This window comes from Eschscholzia californica, unplaced genomic scaffold, assembly GCF_041429995.1.
Source record: "Eschscholzia californica isolate CP2 unplaced genomic scaffold, dmEscCali1.0.p SCAF_6, whole genome shotgun sequence".
Taxonomy (NCBI): Eukaryota; Viridiplantae; Streptophyta; class Magnoliopsida; order Ranunculales; family Papaveraceae; genus Eschscholzia; species Eschscholzia californica.
The window spans coordinates 10052977-10070420 of NW_028238483.1; the positions used below are offsets into that span (position 1 = coordinate 10052977).

Here is a 17444-nt window from a genome sequence, read left to right on the forward strand (position 1 = left end):
GTTGTCCTCAGTTCTACTAGTCCAAGCAGCCACCTTAAGCTTAATCTCATCATTAATGACTCTCAACACACCTCCAGCTGAGTTAGCCTGCTGCCTAAAGACTTTGTGATTTCTCTCCTCCCAAATGTGGTAAAAGAAACCATTTAGAGCAAGACACCCCAATTTAGACAAGAGGGAGCCACCTCTAAAATGCACACTGCACCACTCCACAGCATCAGCAATAGAGGAAAAACTCTGCCTTCCAAACCCAAGTTTGCTAAGAAGAGCATTCCACACCTCCTGGGAGAAAGTACAACTGAAGAAAAGGTGATAAGAAGTTTCAATACCATTCTCACAAAGAACACAGATATCAGACACATTGAGACCCCATTGCCTGAGCTTATCCTTGGTGTTGAGGCCATTATGAATAACCAACCAGCTAATGAAACAGTGCCTTGGAATGCAGTTTGAAAACCAAAGCAACCCTTTCCAGCTTACCTCCTGACCTCTAGGTCTGATAGCTTCATAGGAATCTTTAAGAGTGTAGTCACCTTTAGTGCTTGGCATCCAGACTTTCCTATCCTTATTATTGATGTCAATGGGAACCTCAGGAAGTCTGTCAAACACCTCACCCAACTCATGGTACAAGTAATGTGGCACCTATATCAATTTTATTCACATAGCAGCAGCGCTTGGAGAAGTGGATTTTAAACAGTTTCTTTCTGCAAAGGTAGACTTTGATAAAAAAAAAAATTGGACGAATATTTAATTCAATTTCAAACAAACACCACATTAATTTTATATAAGTAAATAAATAAATGAACGGATTTTCTTCAAATTCTCACTATGTAAAAGCCCCACAATATTTCCCTTTCTTATTCTTCATTGCTGCATATAACTGGGAAACTGTTTTGCAAAACCACAAAGATAGTCTTGTTCTATGCCCAAACCCTGCTCATAATTTTCAAAATCAGAATATACATACAATTACATCATAACAGGGTAAACTAAAGAAATCGTATGTGGTGAAGTGCTTCTTGGAGTTTAATGAGCTGATAGCTAAGCGTAGTTTCCATTGGTGCACAATAAGAAAATGAGCTACACCCTAAAATTAACCAGTAGCCGCAAATCCATGACTAGTTCAGAAAGTTTGATAATTTGTATAAGAAGTTTATATAGGTTACTATTATCTGTTCCAATACTAAGTTCTCACTTAGAAGCTGAGTTTGGAATAATAGGGGTAACATTCAAAGTTCAAAATCGACCAAATATTAGTACTGCACTAATTACACAATTACCTTTTGTTGTCCGTTGTTTGTTTCAAGCAACAACCTTTCCATTAGTTTAGAGGCTTGCTCCATTTGGCATGTTGTATGACATCTTTAAGAAACAGCAGCTTCACCTGCATTTTTCATACGGGGCAAATTAGTTGGAACTTACTACTAGACCGTAATTTAAACTCCTCAATGAGCAAAACCAAATATCTGGAGATTTGGTAGCTAAACCATGTATCCTGTTTCTAAAAGACTCATCATTGTTGCCTCATCATCGTTGCCTCATCACCATCAGTCATATTCTACTATATATCTTTTTTTTTATAATGATAAGCGGGAGGTGCCCGAACCGAATACAAAGGAATAAGAATTCAAAAAACAGCAAAGAAATCAAAATTACATCAAATCATTAGCCCCACCCTTTCCTCATCCGCACTGTTCCTCTCGAGTCCGCATTAACAATATTGACTAATTCCGCCGGTAGTTGACTAATATTCAAGTGAGTTACACCCGGTCCAAGCTTCATCTTCGACAAGAAATCAACAACCTGATTGGCTTCTCTATAGACATGAAAAACCTGAAAACTCCGAAATTGGCTCAGAAGCCTCTGAACTCTCTTCCACAAACGCCTTGCCCTCCATGGTAATATCTGATGTGGTTTTGCAAGAAGTAACTTGATATTCATCGAGTCAAGACCAAGTTCAACGTCCTGCAGTCCGGTACTAAGTGTTAAAAATATGATGATTGAAGAGAACTTTAAATTGTGCAAAAACCTCTACCTAGACGTCATATGACAAAGTTGAGTTTGAGTCATTTTTTACTAGTAATTAATTAATTACCACAGCTAGCAAGTATACATAATATAAATATATATATATATATATATATATAAAAGTATACACAACATTAAGTGTATAAAATTACTAATTTGGCTAATTAATAATGGTGGGACCTAGACAATTCAATTCACATGTTACCAATTAATCATAGTGGGGCCCTATACAAGATATACACAACATCAAGTGTCAGACCACTCCTCACCCGCTGAAGAGTGCCCACCACTCGTCACCCGCTGAAGAGTGCTCACCACTCGTCAACGACCGCTTAAATTTCATTCTGAACCCATGAAAAATTGTCAACAATATGTCGGCTCGCAATGACACCCGCTAATGCTCGGATTAATTTGCTCGGAACTTAATTGTAATTTTTTGCTTCTCGAATATTTTTCTTTTACATGTTCAAGGGTGTCTCTTTCCTCTAGACCTAAACATTCCCGAAATTTTAAATACTTCTCGATCTCATTATTATTTGCTAAACGAGAAATTTTACTCGACACTTCTATCTTGTCGGAATGATTTTCATCATATTGGGTTAACAATTTTTAATGTTTCTCTAAAAGCATAGGAATATTACGATACTTTTATCAAGGATACTTAAATTTTTCATCGGATCACTCCGATATTTCTTCTCCAGGGCAACCCAAACTGACTCGATATACGCGACACCCCTCGCGGAGAAGTCCCCATGGGACACGAAATCGGCTACAAATGCAGAAAAGTCAAACTACGAATTGGCCATATAACTTCGAACTACTCTCTAAGCTTCCGCACTCCGTCAACTTAGAGAGTGGGGGACAAATTGTATGGGCAAAAATACGTCACTAGGAGTGCCCCAAGGAATTCACGATTAATGGTCTTACTCGGTGACAAATCCCATGAACTAATGGCTAATGGGCCCGACCCATTTATTTTCGGACACCCCGAAGCAACGCCAAAGCAAAGGAGCGCTTCCAACCCCGGAGGAAAAGATCCGCCCTCACCTCCTCATGCGGCCGAAATACGTAAGCACTTCCAGCTCCGGATAAAAAGGTTTGTCCTCGCCAGCATGCCAAAGTACGGAAGTCTATCCAGCTCTGGATAAAGAGGTCCATCCTCACTCCCTCAGCGGACCAAAATACGGAAGTACATCCAGCTCTGGATAAAAGAGGTTCGTCCTCTCCTCCTCAGCTGACCTTTCTTCGTGTACCAGTTGGGAGCGTTACCATCATTCAAGATGACAATATCACGAATATATCCGTTGGATGGGAGTTACGATATCCCCATTCATGGTAATAACTTCGTGCGCTACCATGCTCAAGGCAACAACTCACCACCAGATGACGGTTGACCAAAATGGACAGTTGACCACAAAACTCTATATAAAGGTCAATTGGTAATCGATTAAGGCATCGAACTCCGGATAACAACAACATACGTCTAAGTTCATTTCCAATCGGCTAACCACCTATTTTTTCTCTCACATCGATCATCCAAACCACTGGCAGTCGACTAAGACCTGCTCAAGGAAGACGAGTGATCCTTCTCTCTTCTAAACGATCACCTACTCACGGAAGAGTGATCTTTCTCTGTCTTAACGATCTGACAACCCCGGAAGGACGGTCAGACTACTCTTCATTTTCTCTATCATACAGAGGGACCAATCAGTCGTCTACGACACTTCCACCACCACCACCATCGTCTTATTCCTTCCCCGTGATCGGCTAATCAAGTATCCACTGAACCACATACGACTTATCAAAAGGAGGTCGACACATATTTCTCTCTCTTGACGAAGTAAGCGAACCACTTTTATCTCAACAGGGTTGTCTCATTCACGAGTACTGTGACACACCCTCTCTCTAATAAGTCAGTCAATCCGTAGAGAGCGAGCTTCGGCCACTCTACAAGTCGTGCCTAAACTCCGACACCAACCAACGGTAACATTTCCAAGGATATCATTTACGCTTGATTACTTCTCTTGCAAGCTTACTGACTTGACCGTCGGAGCCCCCTTAGGCTGGCACCATCCCGGTGTCCCCTAAGACCTCACGGTCACGTGTGTTATTGTCTCTTTTGTTACAGGTTGAGCCCAAAGACGTCGTCGGTGCCCGCAAAAATTATTAACAGGTGGAGGTTCGACATCCGGTCAACGACCCGGTCCAGCTGACTTCTTGACCCGCGATTTCCTACCCTCACTGCAGGTAATATCATTAATCCCTCTTTTTCTCTGTCTTTATATCGTACGTTTATTTTTTCTGGTGGTGTTTAATAATTATTATTGATGTGTTCTGTCTAACTTTCTTTGTATGATTTTTATCGGTGGTGTATAATTGAATGAGTACATATACATATTATTATTGTGTATTGGTATTTCTATTCCTGAACGTTTTGATTTGATATTCTTCAAAGAAAGTTTTAGTATATATACTTAGTATCTATGTGCAAATTTAAAATGATTCCCCTGTCTAGTATATCCAAATCAATATTTCCATATGTTTGGTGTATATACTAGTGAATCCACATTGGAACTTTTAGTGATTGTGGGAAGGGAAATGTTAGTGAGAAGGTTGCTTCTATGGAGTGTGATAATGGAGTGGTTCCTCCAAATCTGAAGGAGGTTCCAGTGGAGGGTGATGTGGTCATTGAGACGAGTGCTCCTATGGAGACTACCATACCTGTTGAGTTAACGGATCCGGTCCAGTCTATGAGTTCTACCGTTGTGGGTGGGTCTGATGAGGGGTGGCAAGATGTCAAGAGCAAGAATGTGGCAAAGCGAAAGGGAAGGTCTAGTGAGCCCTCTTCTCCCGATGATAGACATAAGAAGGTGAGTACTCATGTTGATACCTCACAGTGGTTAGTCCTTGCTGATAAGGATGAGTCTGGGTGTAAAATGGTTGAAGGTTCCGGGTTAGTAGGTGCAGAGAGGGATAAGGGGAATCGGATGGTGCAAGTAGCGGTGCATGATGATAGGTCTATTCTGCCTGCGTCTGAGGATGGTATTGCTTCTTGTCATCAATTTAAGGCTACTCGTAGTCTTGATTTTGGTAAGATGAAGGCTAGTGATGGTGATGTTCTTGCTTCAAATAATGTCTCTATTATAGCTTCGCGACTTGCTTCAGTTGGTTCGAATGTTAAGAAATTTGAAGCTAAGATTTCTCAAACTAAGAGAATGGTCCGCGGGGTTGCCAGTGTTCCGCCTAATGATTAGGTGGATTTGATCTTGATTTTGTTTTTTATTATGTATGAGATATAGCCTTAGGGTTTAGAGGTCTTGACTTGAGCACCTAGTTGGTGTTAGTTTTTTACTCTTTATTTTTTGATGTAGTGGGCGTGAAGCCTATCTTTTCTTGTTTGGGTTTAGGTTTCCCTTCAACCTGCTGATTTATGCAAAAAAAAAAACTTTTAGTGATTGTACTGAGTGATATGTATCGAGTTAGTATTGCGGACGGATATATATATGTATATAAATTATATATATATGTGTGTGTGTGTGTGTGTGTGTGTGTGTGTTCGTTGTGGTCCTTGTTTTAATATTAGTATGTATTGAATTGGTATTGCGAAAATAACAACCAATACTGCCTTTGTCTTAAGTGGCCAGTGGACAACAAATTTAGGTCGGTCTAACTCAACTATGTTTAACATAGTTGACTCCTATTTAGTAGGGGGCTCAGTTTTAAGACGCGCATGACGAAGTTCGTGTCACGTCCGTCTCAGACTTCTCATGCACATCTTGACGTGCATGGCCGAGTCCAAAACTAGCCGAACATTTTTTTTTGAATTGTTCAGCATGTGCCTCGAACCTTTGACCTCTAGGTGGAAGATTACACCTCTTACCACTCCAACCTAGGGTTGTTGGCAAAAACTAGCCGAACATTAGCTTGTGCAAGAGGCTCTAACGCCACTGTCTGGGTAATGGAGTAGTCTAATGTTATAAGTGGGAATCTTAAATGTCTATACGTTTAACACTAGGTGATGCGGGAGCAACAATGCTGGATCCGCCAGGGCTGGAACAAACAGAGCTGGAGCAAGCAGCGCTGGAATACGCAGACAAGTCTACCAACGGGCTGAGCGTTACTTTGCTGAAGTTGGACCAACTAAGCAATGATTAAATATGGGCTTTAAAGAGGATTATCGAAGACTTGAAGAGTCATTTTCGTTTTTATGCATCTACATTAAATTTAGTCTTTTATTTCTACATTCATGCATTCAAACTAGGTTGTTCCCAATGTATCTAGTCCCTATGCATGTAGATTAGCTTTTATGACTCCTTTTATTGTATTCTCCTCAATATAATGAGGCTCATTATCAATGGAAAAAGCAGAAAACGAATTTGAGAAATTATAGAGTCTTTTGTGACTTTGGATCTGTTTAGATCATTTCCTTTATCCTCTGGTTTTGGGAGAGCCATTGGTGGTGGATTCCGAGCGTCTTTATCATCTAGTGGTGGAAACTTTATCCAGGTGTGGTGTTAGCTCAACCGGTTTCTTTATCACTTTGTGGTGGCAACTTTATCAAAGTTTGGTGATCCGGATCTTCCTAGTTACTTGTTACGATCTTTACATTCACTCCGAACTCACGCTTCTGGCAAAATGCATCAAGTGGTATCAGAGCTATAATTCAGGTTGTTGGAGTGAAGTTACTATATACCTTGTGTTTATTCAAATGGATTTTCTAAGAGGATTGACTCTCGACCAAGCACACGCTGAACGTATTGGTAGGGACATGGAGGAAATAAGGCAGCAAATGCAGCAAATGGTTCAAGCTTTTAATGGCATGAATATGCAAGCGCCGCCATGGAGACCACGAGTAGACGATGACCGCTCATCTTCTAGCAACGAGGAAGGTGTTTCTCTTAGTTCTGATTTTGATCTTAGTGTCAGATCTTAGTGTCCACAACAACAACACCGTCAAGAAAAATTCAAAGTTGATTTTCCTGATTTTGAAGGTAATCTAAATCCAGATGACTTTCTTGATTGGTTAAGATCAATGGAGAGGGCATTTGAGTATAATACATATGACGACGAGAAGAAGTAAAAAATAGCAACCTTATGGCTAAAGGGTTATGCTAGCCTTTGGTGGGATACTCTTGAGTCGCAGCGTTTAAGAGAAGGCAATACCAGAATCAGGTCTTGGGAGAAGCTGAAATGACTTACGAAGAGGAGATTCTTACCCGATGATTCCAAGCAAGATTTCTACCTGAAGCTTACGCACTTGCAGCAAGAGAAGATGACAGTAGAAGAGTATAGAAGGGAGTTTACTCTTCTGGAATTACGGTGTGATGTTCAAGAACCACATGGGAGGACTATTGTACGCTTTGTACATGGTTTGAATGATGAGATTTCAACCAAGGTGGAGCTGCAACCTTTCCGGACTCTTGATGACGTCAAAAAGTTTGCTATCAAGGTGGAGTAGCAGAATAAAGTAGGAAGAAGTAATACACCAGACCCTACAATCCAGTTTCTTCTTTGATTCCAAAAGGAGCTGTGAAAGGTGATGTTAGTGGCAGCAACAAAAAGCCAGAAGTTCAGAATTCAACAAAACCTATGGATCTGAAATTGAAAAAGAAGTGCTTTAAATGTCAAAGATTTGGGTATTTTTAGGCTGAATGTCCTAATCGAAGAGTTATGACAATTCAAGAGATTGAAGAAGAACTAAAACAAAATTCTCATGATTTAGAAGCTGTTGATCAGAAAGTTCATAAAGAAGATGATGAGATCATTGAACAATTTGATTTAGGGGAATTATTAGTAATCCGAAGGGTTTTACACTATGTTCCAATTACAGAGGAAGAAGAACGAGAAACCATTTTCCAAACTCGTTGTACAATTAAGGGAAGAGTATGCAATGTGATTGTTGACAGTGGGAGTTGTACCAATGTCGCATCGAGTACACTTGTGGAGAAGCTGAAGGAGATGTCATTCGACCAAGATTGCAATGCGAGCAATTTGTCGGATAGGACAATTGATGAAGAAGATCATCAAGTCCGATTGATTTAGGGGTCGTAGTGTTTAGCTAGAAACCAACTACGATCGTCGAATTACGAAGTAATTCGCGGCTAACTTCGATCGGATCCTACAACGGGTTACACATAAGAATGACTATTTAATAAGATGATATGAGTAGTGGGAGTGAGATATATAATAATGGAAGTGTTTCATAAATATATCGCATAGGCCTAAAACAAGTTTAGGCAAAGATAGCAAAAAGGCCCGAAAAAAGGGTTTTGGGCCTAGAGCCAAAAAGGGACTTTTTGGGCTCGGATTGAGCTGATTTTTGGAGGGTCGATTCCTCTAGTAAGGAAAATAAAATATGCCAATTTTGGCTAGGTTTGGACCTCACCTCCTCAAGGAATTGAGAAAATATCAACTAGTTGCTATTTTCGACAATTTCCTTAATCTTATTCTAAAGGGTCTTTTAGGAAACCAAATTAGAGGTGGAATCTTATTAGGGTTCTATATAAAGACTCTTAGGACAGAGAATAAAGGGTGGAATTTCTCATATAGCTTTCTTACTCTACCACATCAAGTAGAGAGGAGAAAGTGAGCTAATTCCCAAAAGCTATCAACTAGTCAAGAAGAAGTGTTCTTAGTATCAAACAATCATTGGGGTTCTAGCTGACCTTCAAGGTGAGAGATTAAGGAGTCCATTCAGTGTCCCAAGTAGAGAAACAACAATTGGAGCTCTTGGTCTTCTAAAGTGATTGGAAAGGTTCGAGGGAAAACTAGCGATTAAGGTAATTTTCTAGTTTTACTTAGTTACTTATTAGTTTATGCATGTGATCCTGCGATACTAATGTTAGACATGAGATAAAGAATTAAGAAACTCATAATCAATATTCACAAAATATTGATCAGAAAGAAAGAAAATCATGATCAGAAAATAAAGAATCAAAGAAAGAAAGAATAAAAGAATCATGATCAGAAAATAAAGGATTAAGAAACCTAGCATATGGACAGAGAGTCACCCAATCAATATTCACAAGAACTCTATCAAGCTTCTTTGCAACAACTCCAGTCCCTACTTGCTTATTAAACCAAGTATACTCACAGCCAAAGTAAGCACAATCAAAGAGCTGGGCATCATGAACAAAATCCCTAAAGTCAGCAAGACCCCCTTCTCTTACAGCAGCACCACCCAATTTGTCCTTAACCTCAAGAATAGTATTAAAATCACCCATTACTAACCCATGGGCCAGGAAAATTACTAGCAAGATTCCTTAAAGAATTCCAAAGAATCTTCCTCTCCAAAGCAACATTACTAGCATACACAAAGCTAAAAAGAGAAGATTTTCCATCCACAAAATGAGCCATCACAGACATATGTCGGGCATTCATATCACCAACATGAAGGCTCACAAAAGAAGTATCCCAAAAAACCCAAATCCTACCAGCCTTATCAAAATCATAGTTATGCATCCAGTCCCATGTATGCAACAACCTTCTCCTAACTGTGTCACTTTTACCAACATCAATATGAGTTTCAAAAATACTACAAACACCCAAATTATTGCTTCTAACAAACTTTGACACCTCACTAGCTCTTGAGGGATGATTCATCCCTCTCACATTCCATCCTTCAATTTTAATCATTGGAAACATGTAAAGATCCTCTCCTAGGCTTAGGATCTTTAGCCTCATTCAAAATCTAAGCCTCAAAGGCCAGAACATTACTACCAACAACATTGGACTGAGAAGAACCCAACTGACCAGCCTCAGCAACAGAATGCATCTTGGTATCAGTAGTGGGAACACTTCTAGCCCCATCAACCACCATACTAGGCCTCAATGAATTAAGTTTTGTCTTTTCCCCCCATTTTAGAAGCTATCTGACCAGCAGCAACCCCCTGGCCAGGAATAACACCAATATCACCAAATGAAAGTTTCCTAATGGCATTTATTTCAGAAGAAACTCCCACAATCTTTTTCCCAATGCTACCACCAATAAGTTCAGAACCACTAGGCTCTCTACTCTTCCTCCTCATACTGCCTTTATGTTTAACCTCAGTTCATCCCTCATTTGAAGTATCCACACCTTCCATTGGATCCTCCACAATAGGGTCAGCAACAACCTTAACCTCTGTTGTAGCTACCTGAACACTAGTCATAGGAACCTGACTAACTGACCCAACCACCCCCTGCTTGGGCCTTGGATTTTTAGAACAAAAACCAGAGCTATGACCAAGAGCAGAACAATGAACACAATATCTTGGTTTCCATGCATATTTAATGATAATATCCAAGTCCTCATCATCAACACACAACTCTAGGAAATTAGGTAACTCAACACAAATTCGAGCATAAGCCATCCTTAGCCAAGACAAAGTAGGACCATCCAGGAATAAAGGCTTTCCTAGAAAGCTAACAATATCTGCCAACCCCTCCTCATGCCACAGATGAATAGGGACACCTTTAAGTTTCACCCAAATAGGCATTGAAGTAAGTTTCATGATGAGTCATGAAAATGCCTCATCTGAATCTCTTAATTTAGGTCAGTTAGTCCAATTCGAGTCGTTACTCTGATAAATTGCTTGTTTTTCTGTTTCAGGTATCTTTACAGTGTTTAGTGTGAAAAACGAGAGAAAGGCGTACTAGGGGCATTTCGGTCATTTGGTGATAAGGGTATTCTGGAAATTTTAGACTCAGAGGGAAATTGGAGATGAAGACGAAGCCAAGGGTGAAAACAGATTTCGAATCGAAGTCCAGACGAGAAAAATAGACCAGGTCAAAGAATGGAGTCAAAGACAATTGACCAAATCAACTAAGTACATGTGACGTGCAATCTGGTGGCTCGTATCGATTGAGGGCTCTTTTCGGGTTAGTCACTGGTGCTATTTAGAATTTCCTGGTACCCTTGATTCAGCGCACCAGAGCGTACTTTATTACCATGTGCCTACTTGCATCTAACGGTTGGGAGTGTCACAATGCATATGGCATCATCTAGTAAGCATGTTGCAATTCCTTATAATACACCGAAAAGCACCATATTGAACCTCATGTTAGCCAACTATCTTTGACTAGTTGTTTCCAAAATTTATGGCACTTATTTTCATCTTTCCCTTTCTCACGTATCCACTAACAGTACCTAGAGAGAGAAAGCATGAAATGGAAAGATTGCTAGATATTTTTGTAAGGAGGATAATAGAGATTGAGAAGATTATTTGACATAAGGATTTTTAGCAAGAAAAAGGAAATGTGGACAGCAAGGTATAGAATGTGAGTTGGGAAGGGTTGAAGATGGAAAGAAACTCTTTGGTAATTTCCATTCTTTCTCTTCCTCTTATATATTGATTTTATAAACAGAGAGGGAAGGAAATAAAGAAGACAAAGAAGATTTTCGTGGAGATTCTAGTGAGAGAGAATAAAGAAGACAATGAGTATATTTTACTTCTTCCTCTCAGCTGTATGAGGAGATATTTGGTTGGATGATTGAGATTGAAGATTTGAAAGAAAATTAGAGATGATTTAGAAACTGAGATTACAGAGTAGGAAAGAAGATGGTGTATAGAAAGAGAGATCTTAGATAAAAGCTTGGCTGGAAGATTATATTTTCTAAAGAGAGAAGGAAAAGATTTTTGACTGATTTTTCTTTCTTAGCTCTCTGGATTCGAGTGATTGGAGGAAGTTCTTTTGCTTCTTCTATCTATATAACAACAAAGAAATACAGGGAGTTTGGTATCTAATCTTTGGGGGGCTTTAACTAAAACAGGGGGTTAATCATCTTCTAATTCTTCTCTCAGGGCTTCATCGAATATTAAGAGTGAGAGAGAAAAAGAAGAAGGGAAATTGGTATAGGAAATATCATCATCATTTTCATCACTTTAATCATCTTCATCTTCTGTTGAGGAAACAATACAGAGAGTCTTTTATCATTTTTTTCTTTATTATTTTCCTGTCTTTGTGAGAGAGAGAGGAGAGTGAACAGAAAGATAGAATGAAAAGAGAGAAGGAGAGCATTTCTAGAGAGTAAGAAAGACTGATTTGAATCATCATCCAAAAGACTTATATTTGGTGATCTTCTTTACTTCATATTTGATTTCTATTTCATGAAAATGTTTATGATAGTTTTGATGGCCATGAGTAGTTAGTTTTCTAAACTAAGGTTTTAGATGAAGTCTGTGATGTATTACTCTCTTGATGCGTTTAAAGCAAGTCAATTAGTCCTATGATCGTTTATAAGTGCACTTACTCTCAATTCGTGATTTGTTTTTCATTATGCATGTTTCTTGAGTTGATATTCTATACTTAGAGTAAACTCTTTGATAGGTTATACTTCTTAGTTGATGTATAATAGTTGAGCAATTACTATATAAGGGATCGATGCATATGCCTTTAGTTTTGTCGTTTTAACGAAGATATCTTCCGGGCTTTTTACCATTCATGTTTTAGAGCCCGAGTAAATAAAGGAAGTGATTGACTAATCAAATTAGATCATCTTTAGAGTGGTTTCATTGATGGATTCGAGACCCTAGGCTTTCTCTCCATTTGAGTTCACCTTTTTAATCGTTTTAATATTTTATTTATTTTATTTTAAAACCAAAACCAAAACCAAAACCCGTACTAATTCTAAGTTTTAGAATAGTTTAACTAGTCTCTGAGGAACGAACCGGTCTTACCGGAAATATTACAACTTGACACCCGTGCACTTGCGGGTGGTGACCTATTTAGGGTAACCTTTTAGGGAGGTCGAATTCTCTCCTTTAGCTCAACTAACAGAAATATTAGAGAGAAAGAGAAGGTTCATCATCATACCATCAATCTTTTCTTCTTCTTCTGTTGTTCATCTTTTAGTGAGAAAAAGAATTATCAATAGAGAAACAGAGAAAGAATTGTAAAGAGAGAGAGGGAGCTACTATCATTGTATTTTTATTACTTTATTACCAATATCATTTCAGGAATTACAGTAGAGAGAAGAGAGAGATTGTAGAGAGAGAAAAGAAACAGAGTTTCCATCTTCTTCTCTTTTTAATTCATTCGGATTGATTTGGTCATTTTTATTATTTTTATTTACTGAGAGAAAACAGAAAGAGTTATTTATTCGATGATTAGTCCGAACCAGTCAGCCTTTATTTCTGGCCGTACCATTCAGGACAATATCATGTTAGCCCATGAGATTGTCCGGAATTACCATCGACCCACAGGTCCAGCTCGGTGTACGGTTAAGATTGACCTTAAGAAGGCATATGACACAGTCCGTTGGTCTTCACTATTCTCAGTCCTCGGTAAGTTTCATTTTCCAAGGATATTTATAGAATGGATACGGGCTTGTGTTACTACGTCTAAGTTCTCTATTCTGGTAAATGGTGAAGCCCATGGTTATTTTGATGGGAAACGGGGCTTACGGCAAGGCTGTCCGATATCTCCATATTTGTTTGTTTTAATGGTGGAGGTATTCGCGGTTCTTATTGATCGAGAGGAAAGGGCAGGTCGGCTCCTGTTACACCCTCAGTGTCTAGTCCCGAAGGTTACTCACCTTTGTTTTGCAGACGACCTCATGGTTTTCTTTCGAGGAGACACGGGTTCGGCTCAAGCTCTAAAAGGTGTGCTAATTGGTTTTCATCGGGCAACGGGGTTGCAGGCCAACGTGCTTAAGAGCACTATCTTCTTTGCTGGTCTTTCGGCTCAAGGTCAAAGTGATATCACCACTATCCTGGAATTTGGTACTGGTTCTCTGCCTATTCGATACCTGGGATTGCCCCTCATATCTTCTCGTCTTACCTATAGTCATTGCATCCCGTTAATCGATAAAATCAAGGGACGAATCCAATCTTGGAAGAGTCGTTTTTTATCGTTTGCGGGGCGTGTCCTTCTCATTAAGGTGGTTTTGAACAACATGTTACTATATTGGGCAGCGGTGTTTGTTATTCCCAAAAGGGTTATGAACGACATCAACTCCATCTTCAGTAAGTTCTTTTGGTCAGGTGCTGATATGGGGTGTAAGAGGGCTCCCATTGGTTGGGAAAACTTATGTTACCCAACTGACGAAGGAGGGCTTGGATTTCGCAATATCGAGATGCTCTTCGAAGCGTCAAACCTTCGTCATGTATGGGATCTGGTTAGTGGTAAGACGACCTTGTGGGCTGAATGGGTGAGAAATAATCTCATCAAAGATCAACACTTCTGGACTTTATCGGCTTCGAGTAGAAGTTCGTGGTGTTGGCGTCGGATTCTAGCCAGCAGGCCGACAGCTCAGAGACTCATTTTTACCTCTTTGGGGGATGGTCATAATACCAAATTCTGGAATGATTTATGGCATCCTCGCGGTCTTCTATTTGATGCTTTTGAGGAGACGCACAGATATGATTCTCACCTTAATTTGGATGCCCGGGTTTCTCAGTTTATTGGGCAGTCAGGTTGGGTCTTCCCTACTCATGTTGCAGCCATGTTAGGGACTATCGCAGTCGAGGCTAGAGAGGTTGTGGTAGATAGTACTTTCAGAGATGAGGTGATCTGGATGCCTAGCCAGAATGGAGAGTTTACTCTCAAAGAGACGTATGAAGCAATTCGACCTAGAGGAACTTGATTGAGCTGGACCTCATTAGTATGGTCACCGGGTGGTATACCCAAACATTGCTTCATCACGTGGCTTGCTTTTCGAAGACGCCTCAAAACTAGATCGCTTCTGGCTAGTTGGGGTATGGTTATAGACACTACGTGTGTTTTCTGTGGGGGAGATGAAGAAACGGATTTCCACTTATTCTTTGGTTGTTCGGTCACAAAGATTATATGGGAATCGCTATTACTCAAGATGGATTTTCAGAGAGTATGTGCCGCTGATTGGGAAGGGGAGCTACTGTGGTGTATCAATCACTTTGGTGGGCACTCTATCGCTGCCCGAGTGGGTCGTTTGCTTCTAAATGCCTATGTCTATCATATTTGGAAGGAGCGGAATAACAGGGTATTTACAAGTAATGTCATGTCACCGGGGCTGATTATACACACTATCTGTGATGAAGAGAGGATCAAGCTGAACACTGCTACCAAACGGTTTAAAGATACAGAGGAGAATCGGAGAACCACTGATCATTGGAATCTTATCATCTCTCTCCAAAAGCCAGTCTACACTCCATGTAAATGGACTCGGCCGACGGTAGGGAGATATATGATTAATACTGATGGTGCACTGAACGAGGTGGAAGTAGGGTATGGAGCCATTATTCGAGATTCGGAGGGGATTGTTGTCAGAGCAGCCACAGGTCAGGTTGATGGACAGACTATCTTCATACACGAGCTGCAGGGTGTTGAGTTGGGATTGGAGTTAGCAATTAGTGCCGGACTGCAGGACGTTGAACTTGGTCTTGACTCGATGAATATCAAGTTACTTCTTGCAAAACCACATCAGAGATTACCATGGAGGGCAAGGCGGTTGTGGAAGAGAGTTCAGAGGCTTCAGAGCCAATTTCAGAGTTTTCGGGTTTTTCATGTCTATAGAGAAGCCAATCAGGCTGCTGATTTCTTGTCGAAGATGAAGCTTGGACCGGGTGTAACTCACTTGAATATTAGTCAACTACCGGCGGAATTAGTCAATATTGTTAATGCGGACTCGAGAGGAACAGTGCGGATGAGGAAAGGGTGGGGCTAATGATTTGATGTAATTTTGATTTCTTTGCTGTTTTTTTTAAATTCTTATTCCTTTGTATTCGGTTCGGGCACCTCCCGCTTATCATTATCAAAAAAAAAAAACAGTGGGGAAGACAAGAAAACAGTTGGGAAAATAATTTTCCCACAGGGAATCTATTTCCAGGAAGACGAGAAAATCGTTTTCCCTGAGGGTGCATTTGGCAGAATTCTGGGAAAAACAGAAGGAAATCACTTCTCTAAGGCCCTGTTTGGTTTGAAAATTGCAGAAAAAGTTAAGTTTTCTTCCATTCTTTTTTATTCTTCATATTTATTAAATCTCGATCATGATTAGCTAAGACTCTCCATCTAGGATTTTACGATGAAACCCATTTTTGATCTTTTAGAGATATATTTCTTTGATTAACTCTTGATTAATGCTTCATAGTTTAATTCGTTTTAGTTTGATAAATAGATTTTCAATTCATTATCTATACTTTTAGTTTGATGCATCATACTTAGGTTGAATCCTTTGATGATGCATACTTACCGATTGATAGATAATAGTTTAGAGATTTATTTATTTAAAATAAAATGATTACATCATTGTGGTTATTCGGTTTTAACAACAACATCTCCCGGAATTAGGATAGTTCATTATCCGAAATTCTGAGTTATAAAAAAAAAAAAAAAAAAATTAATCATTTTAAGTATTTGTTCCAAAAAAGTGATTTTCTGTGGTGGATTCCTAAACCCTAGACCCCTCTCCCCATTTAAGTTCATTTTTATTTATTTTTGTTTCAGTATTTGATTCTATCATCACCAAAACCATAAAACCAATTTCAAAATCAAGACTATGTTACTTCCAAGTCTTAGAATAGGTTTCACTTAGTCTCTGAGGAACGAACCGGTCTTACCGGAATTTATTACAACTTGACACCCGTGCACTTGCGGGTGTAGACCTATTTAGAGTAACCTTTTAGGCCCATCATTTCATAACCTCCTTCTCCAAAAATGGAGCCCAAGGTCGAGTAATAAAGATTTTGTTAGCCACAAAAATAGGCTCATGATCCAGAATCAATAACCTATCCTCCTCTAAATCTGCTCCAATGACAAACACAAAATCTTCATGAATAGTAAAGGACACAGAACCCTTAGGTTTCCAAATACTAAAAAAAGTTTTCTTAACAACCATGAAAGGAAGTTTACTCCCAAAAAAATTCCCAATAATCAATTTCTTACAATCCTCAATTCTATCCGAATAGTTCGAAGAAGAAACCACAGCTCTACCATTAACTAAAACTGGATCTCTAAACTCTAAAAGTCTCCTTCCACCAGAAAGACTCTTAGAAAACAAATTAGTCCAATCCAAAGTAGAAGCATTACCTCTCTCAGCAGCAGCAGAAGGTTGGTTCGAAGAAAGGTCTGTACGTCGACCCCCACCAGTCACACCATCCATCTTAGTAGGACCAGGAACACGCATTGGAGGACGAAGAACCCTAACACCTTCAACTTCAACGACAGAATTCAGTGTTCCATCAAAAAAGCAGCCCTGTTTTGAGAGTTTCGTTAAACCTACTGGCCCAGAAGAACTCCCACCATGAGCTTGGATGGAACCCTTCATCTCCACCATCACCGTTGAGCACTCCAAAGGAGTATCCAGTAATGGAGAGATTCCTAGAATTCACAAAAGCAATAACTACCCAAGAAATCAGGAAAGATAGAACAAGAAGAAATAGTTGCCGGCCAAGAAGAAACACCGATTACAAATATCGGAAAAAGAAAAGCGCCGCTGCCAAAATCGCACCACCCGGGACTTT

At 39.6% G+C, this 17444-nt stretch overlaps 1 protein-coding gene across 1 annotated transcript; it reads right to left on the reverse strand.

The window, feature by feature from the left end:
• Positions 1-10076: 10076 nt before the first annotated feature.
• LOC147531646 (uncharacterized protein At4g02000-like) lies at positions 10077-10517 on the reverse strand. The gene has a single exon (XM_086649773.1). The coding sequence runs from the start codon at positions 10515-10517 to the stop codon at positions 10077-10079; it is 441 nt and encodes a 146-aa protein (XP_086505899.1).
• Between the last annotated feature and the right edge of the window lie 6927 nt (positions 10518-17444).

Bases quoted from the DNA above. Each gene is read 5' to 3' on its own strand.
- LOC147531646 (XM_086649773.1), bottom strand. From the start codon at position 10,517: ATGAAACTTACTTCAATGCCTATTTGGGTGAAACTTAAAGGTGTCCCT.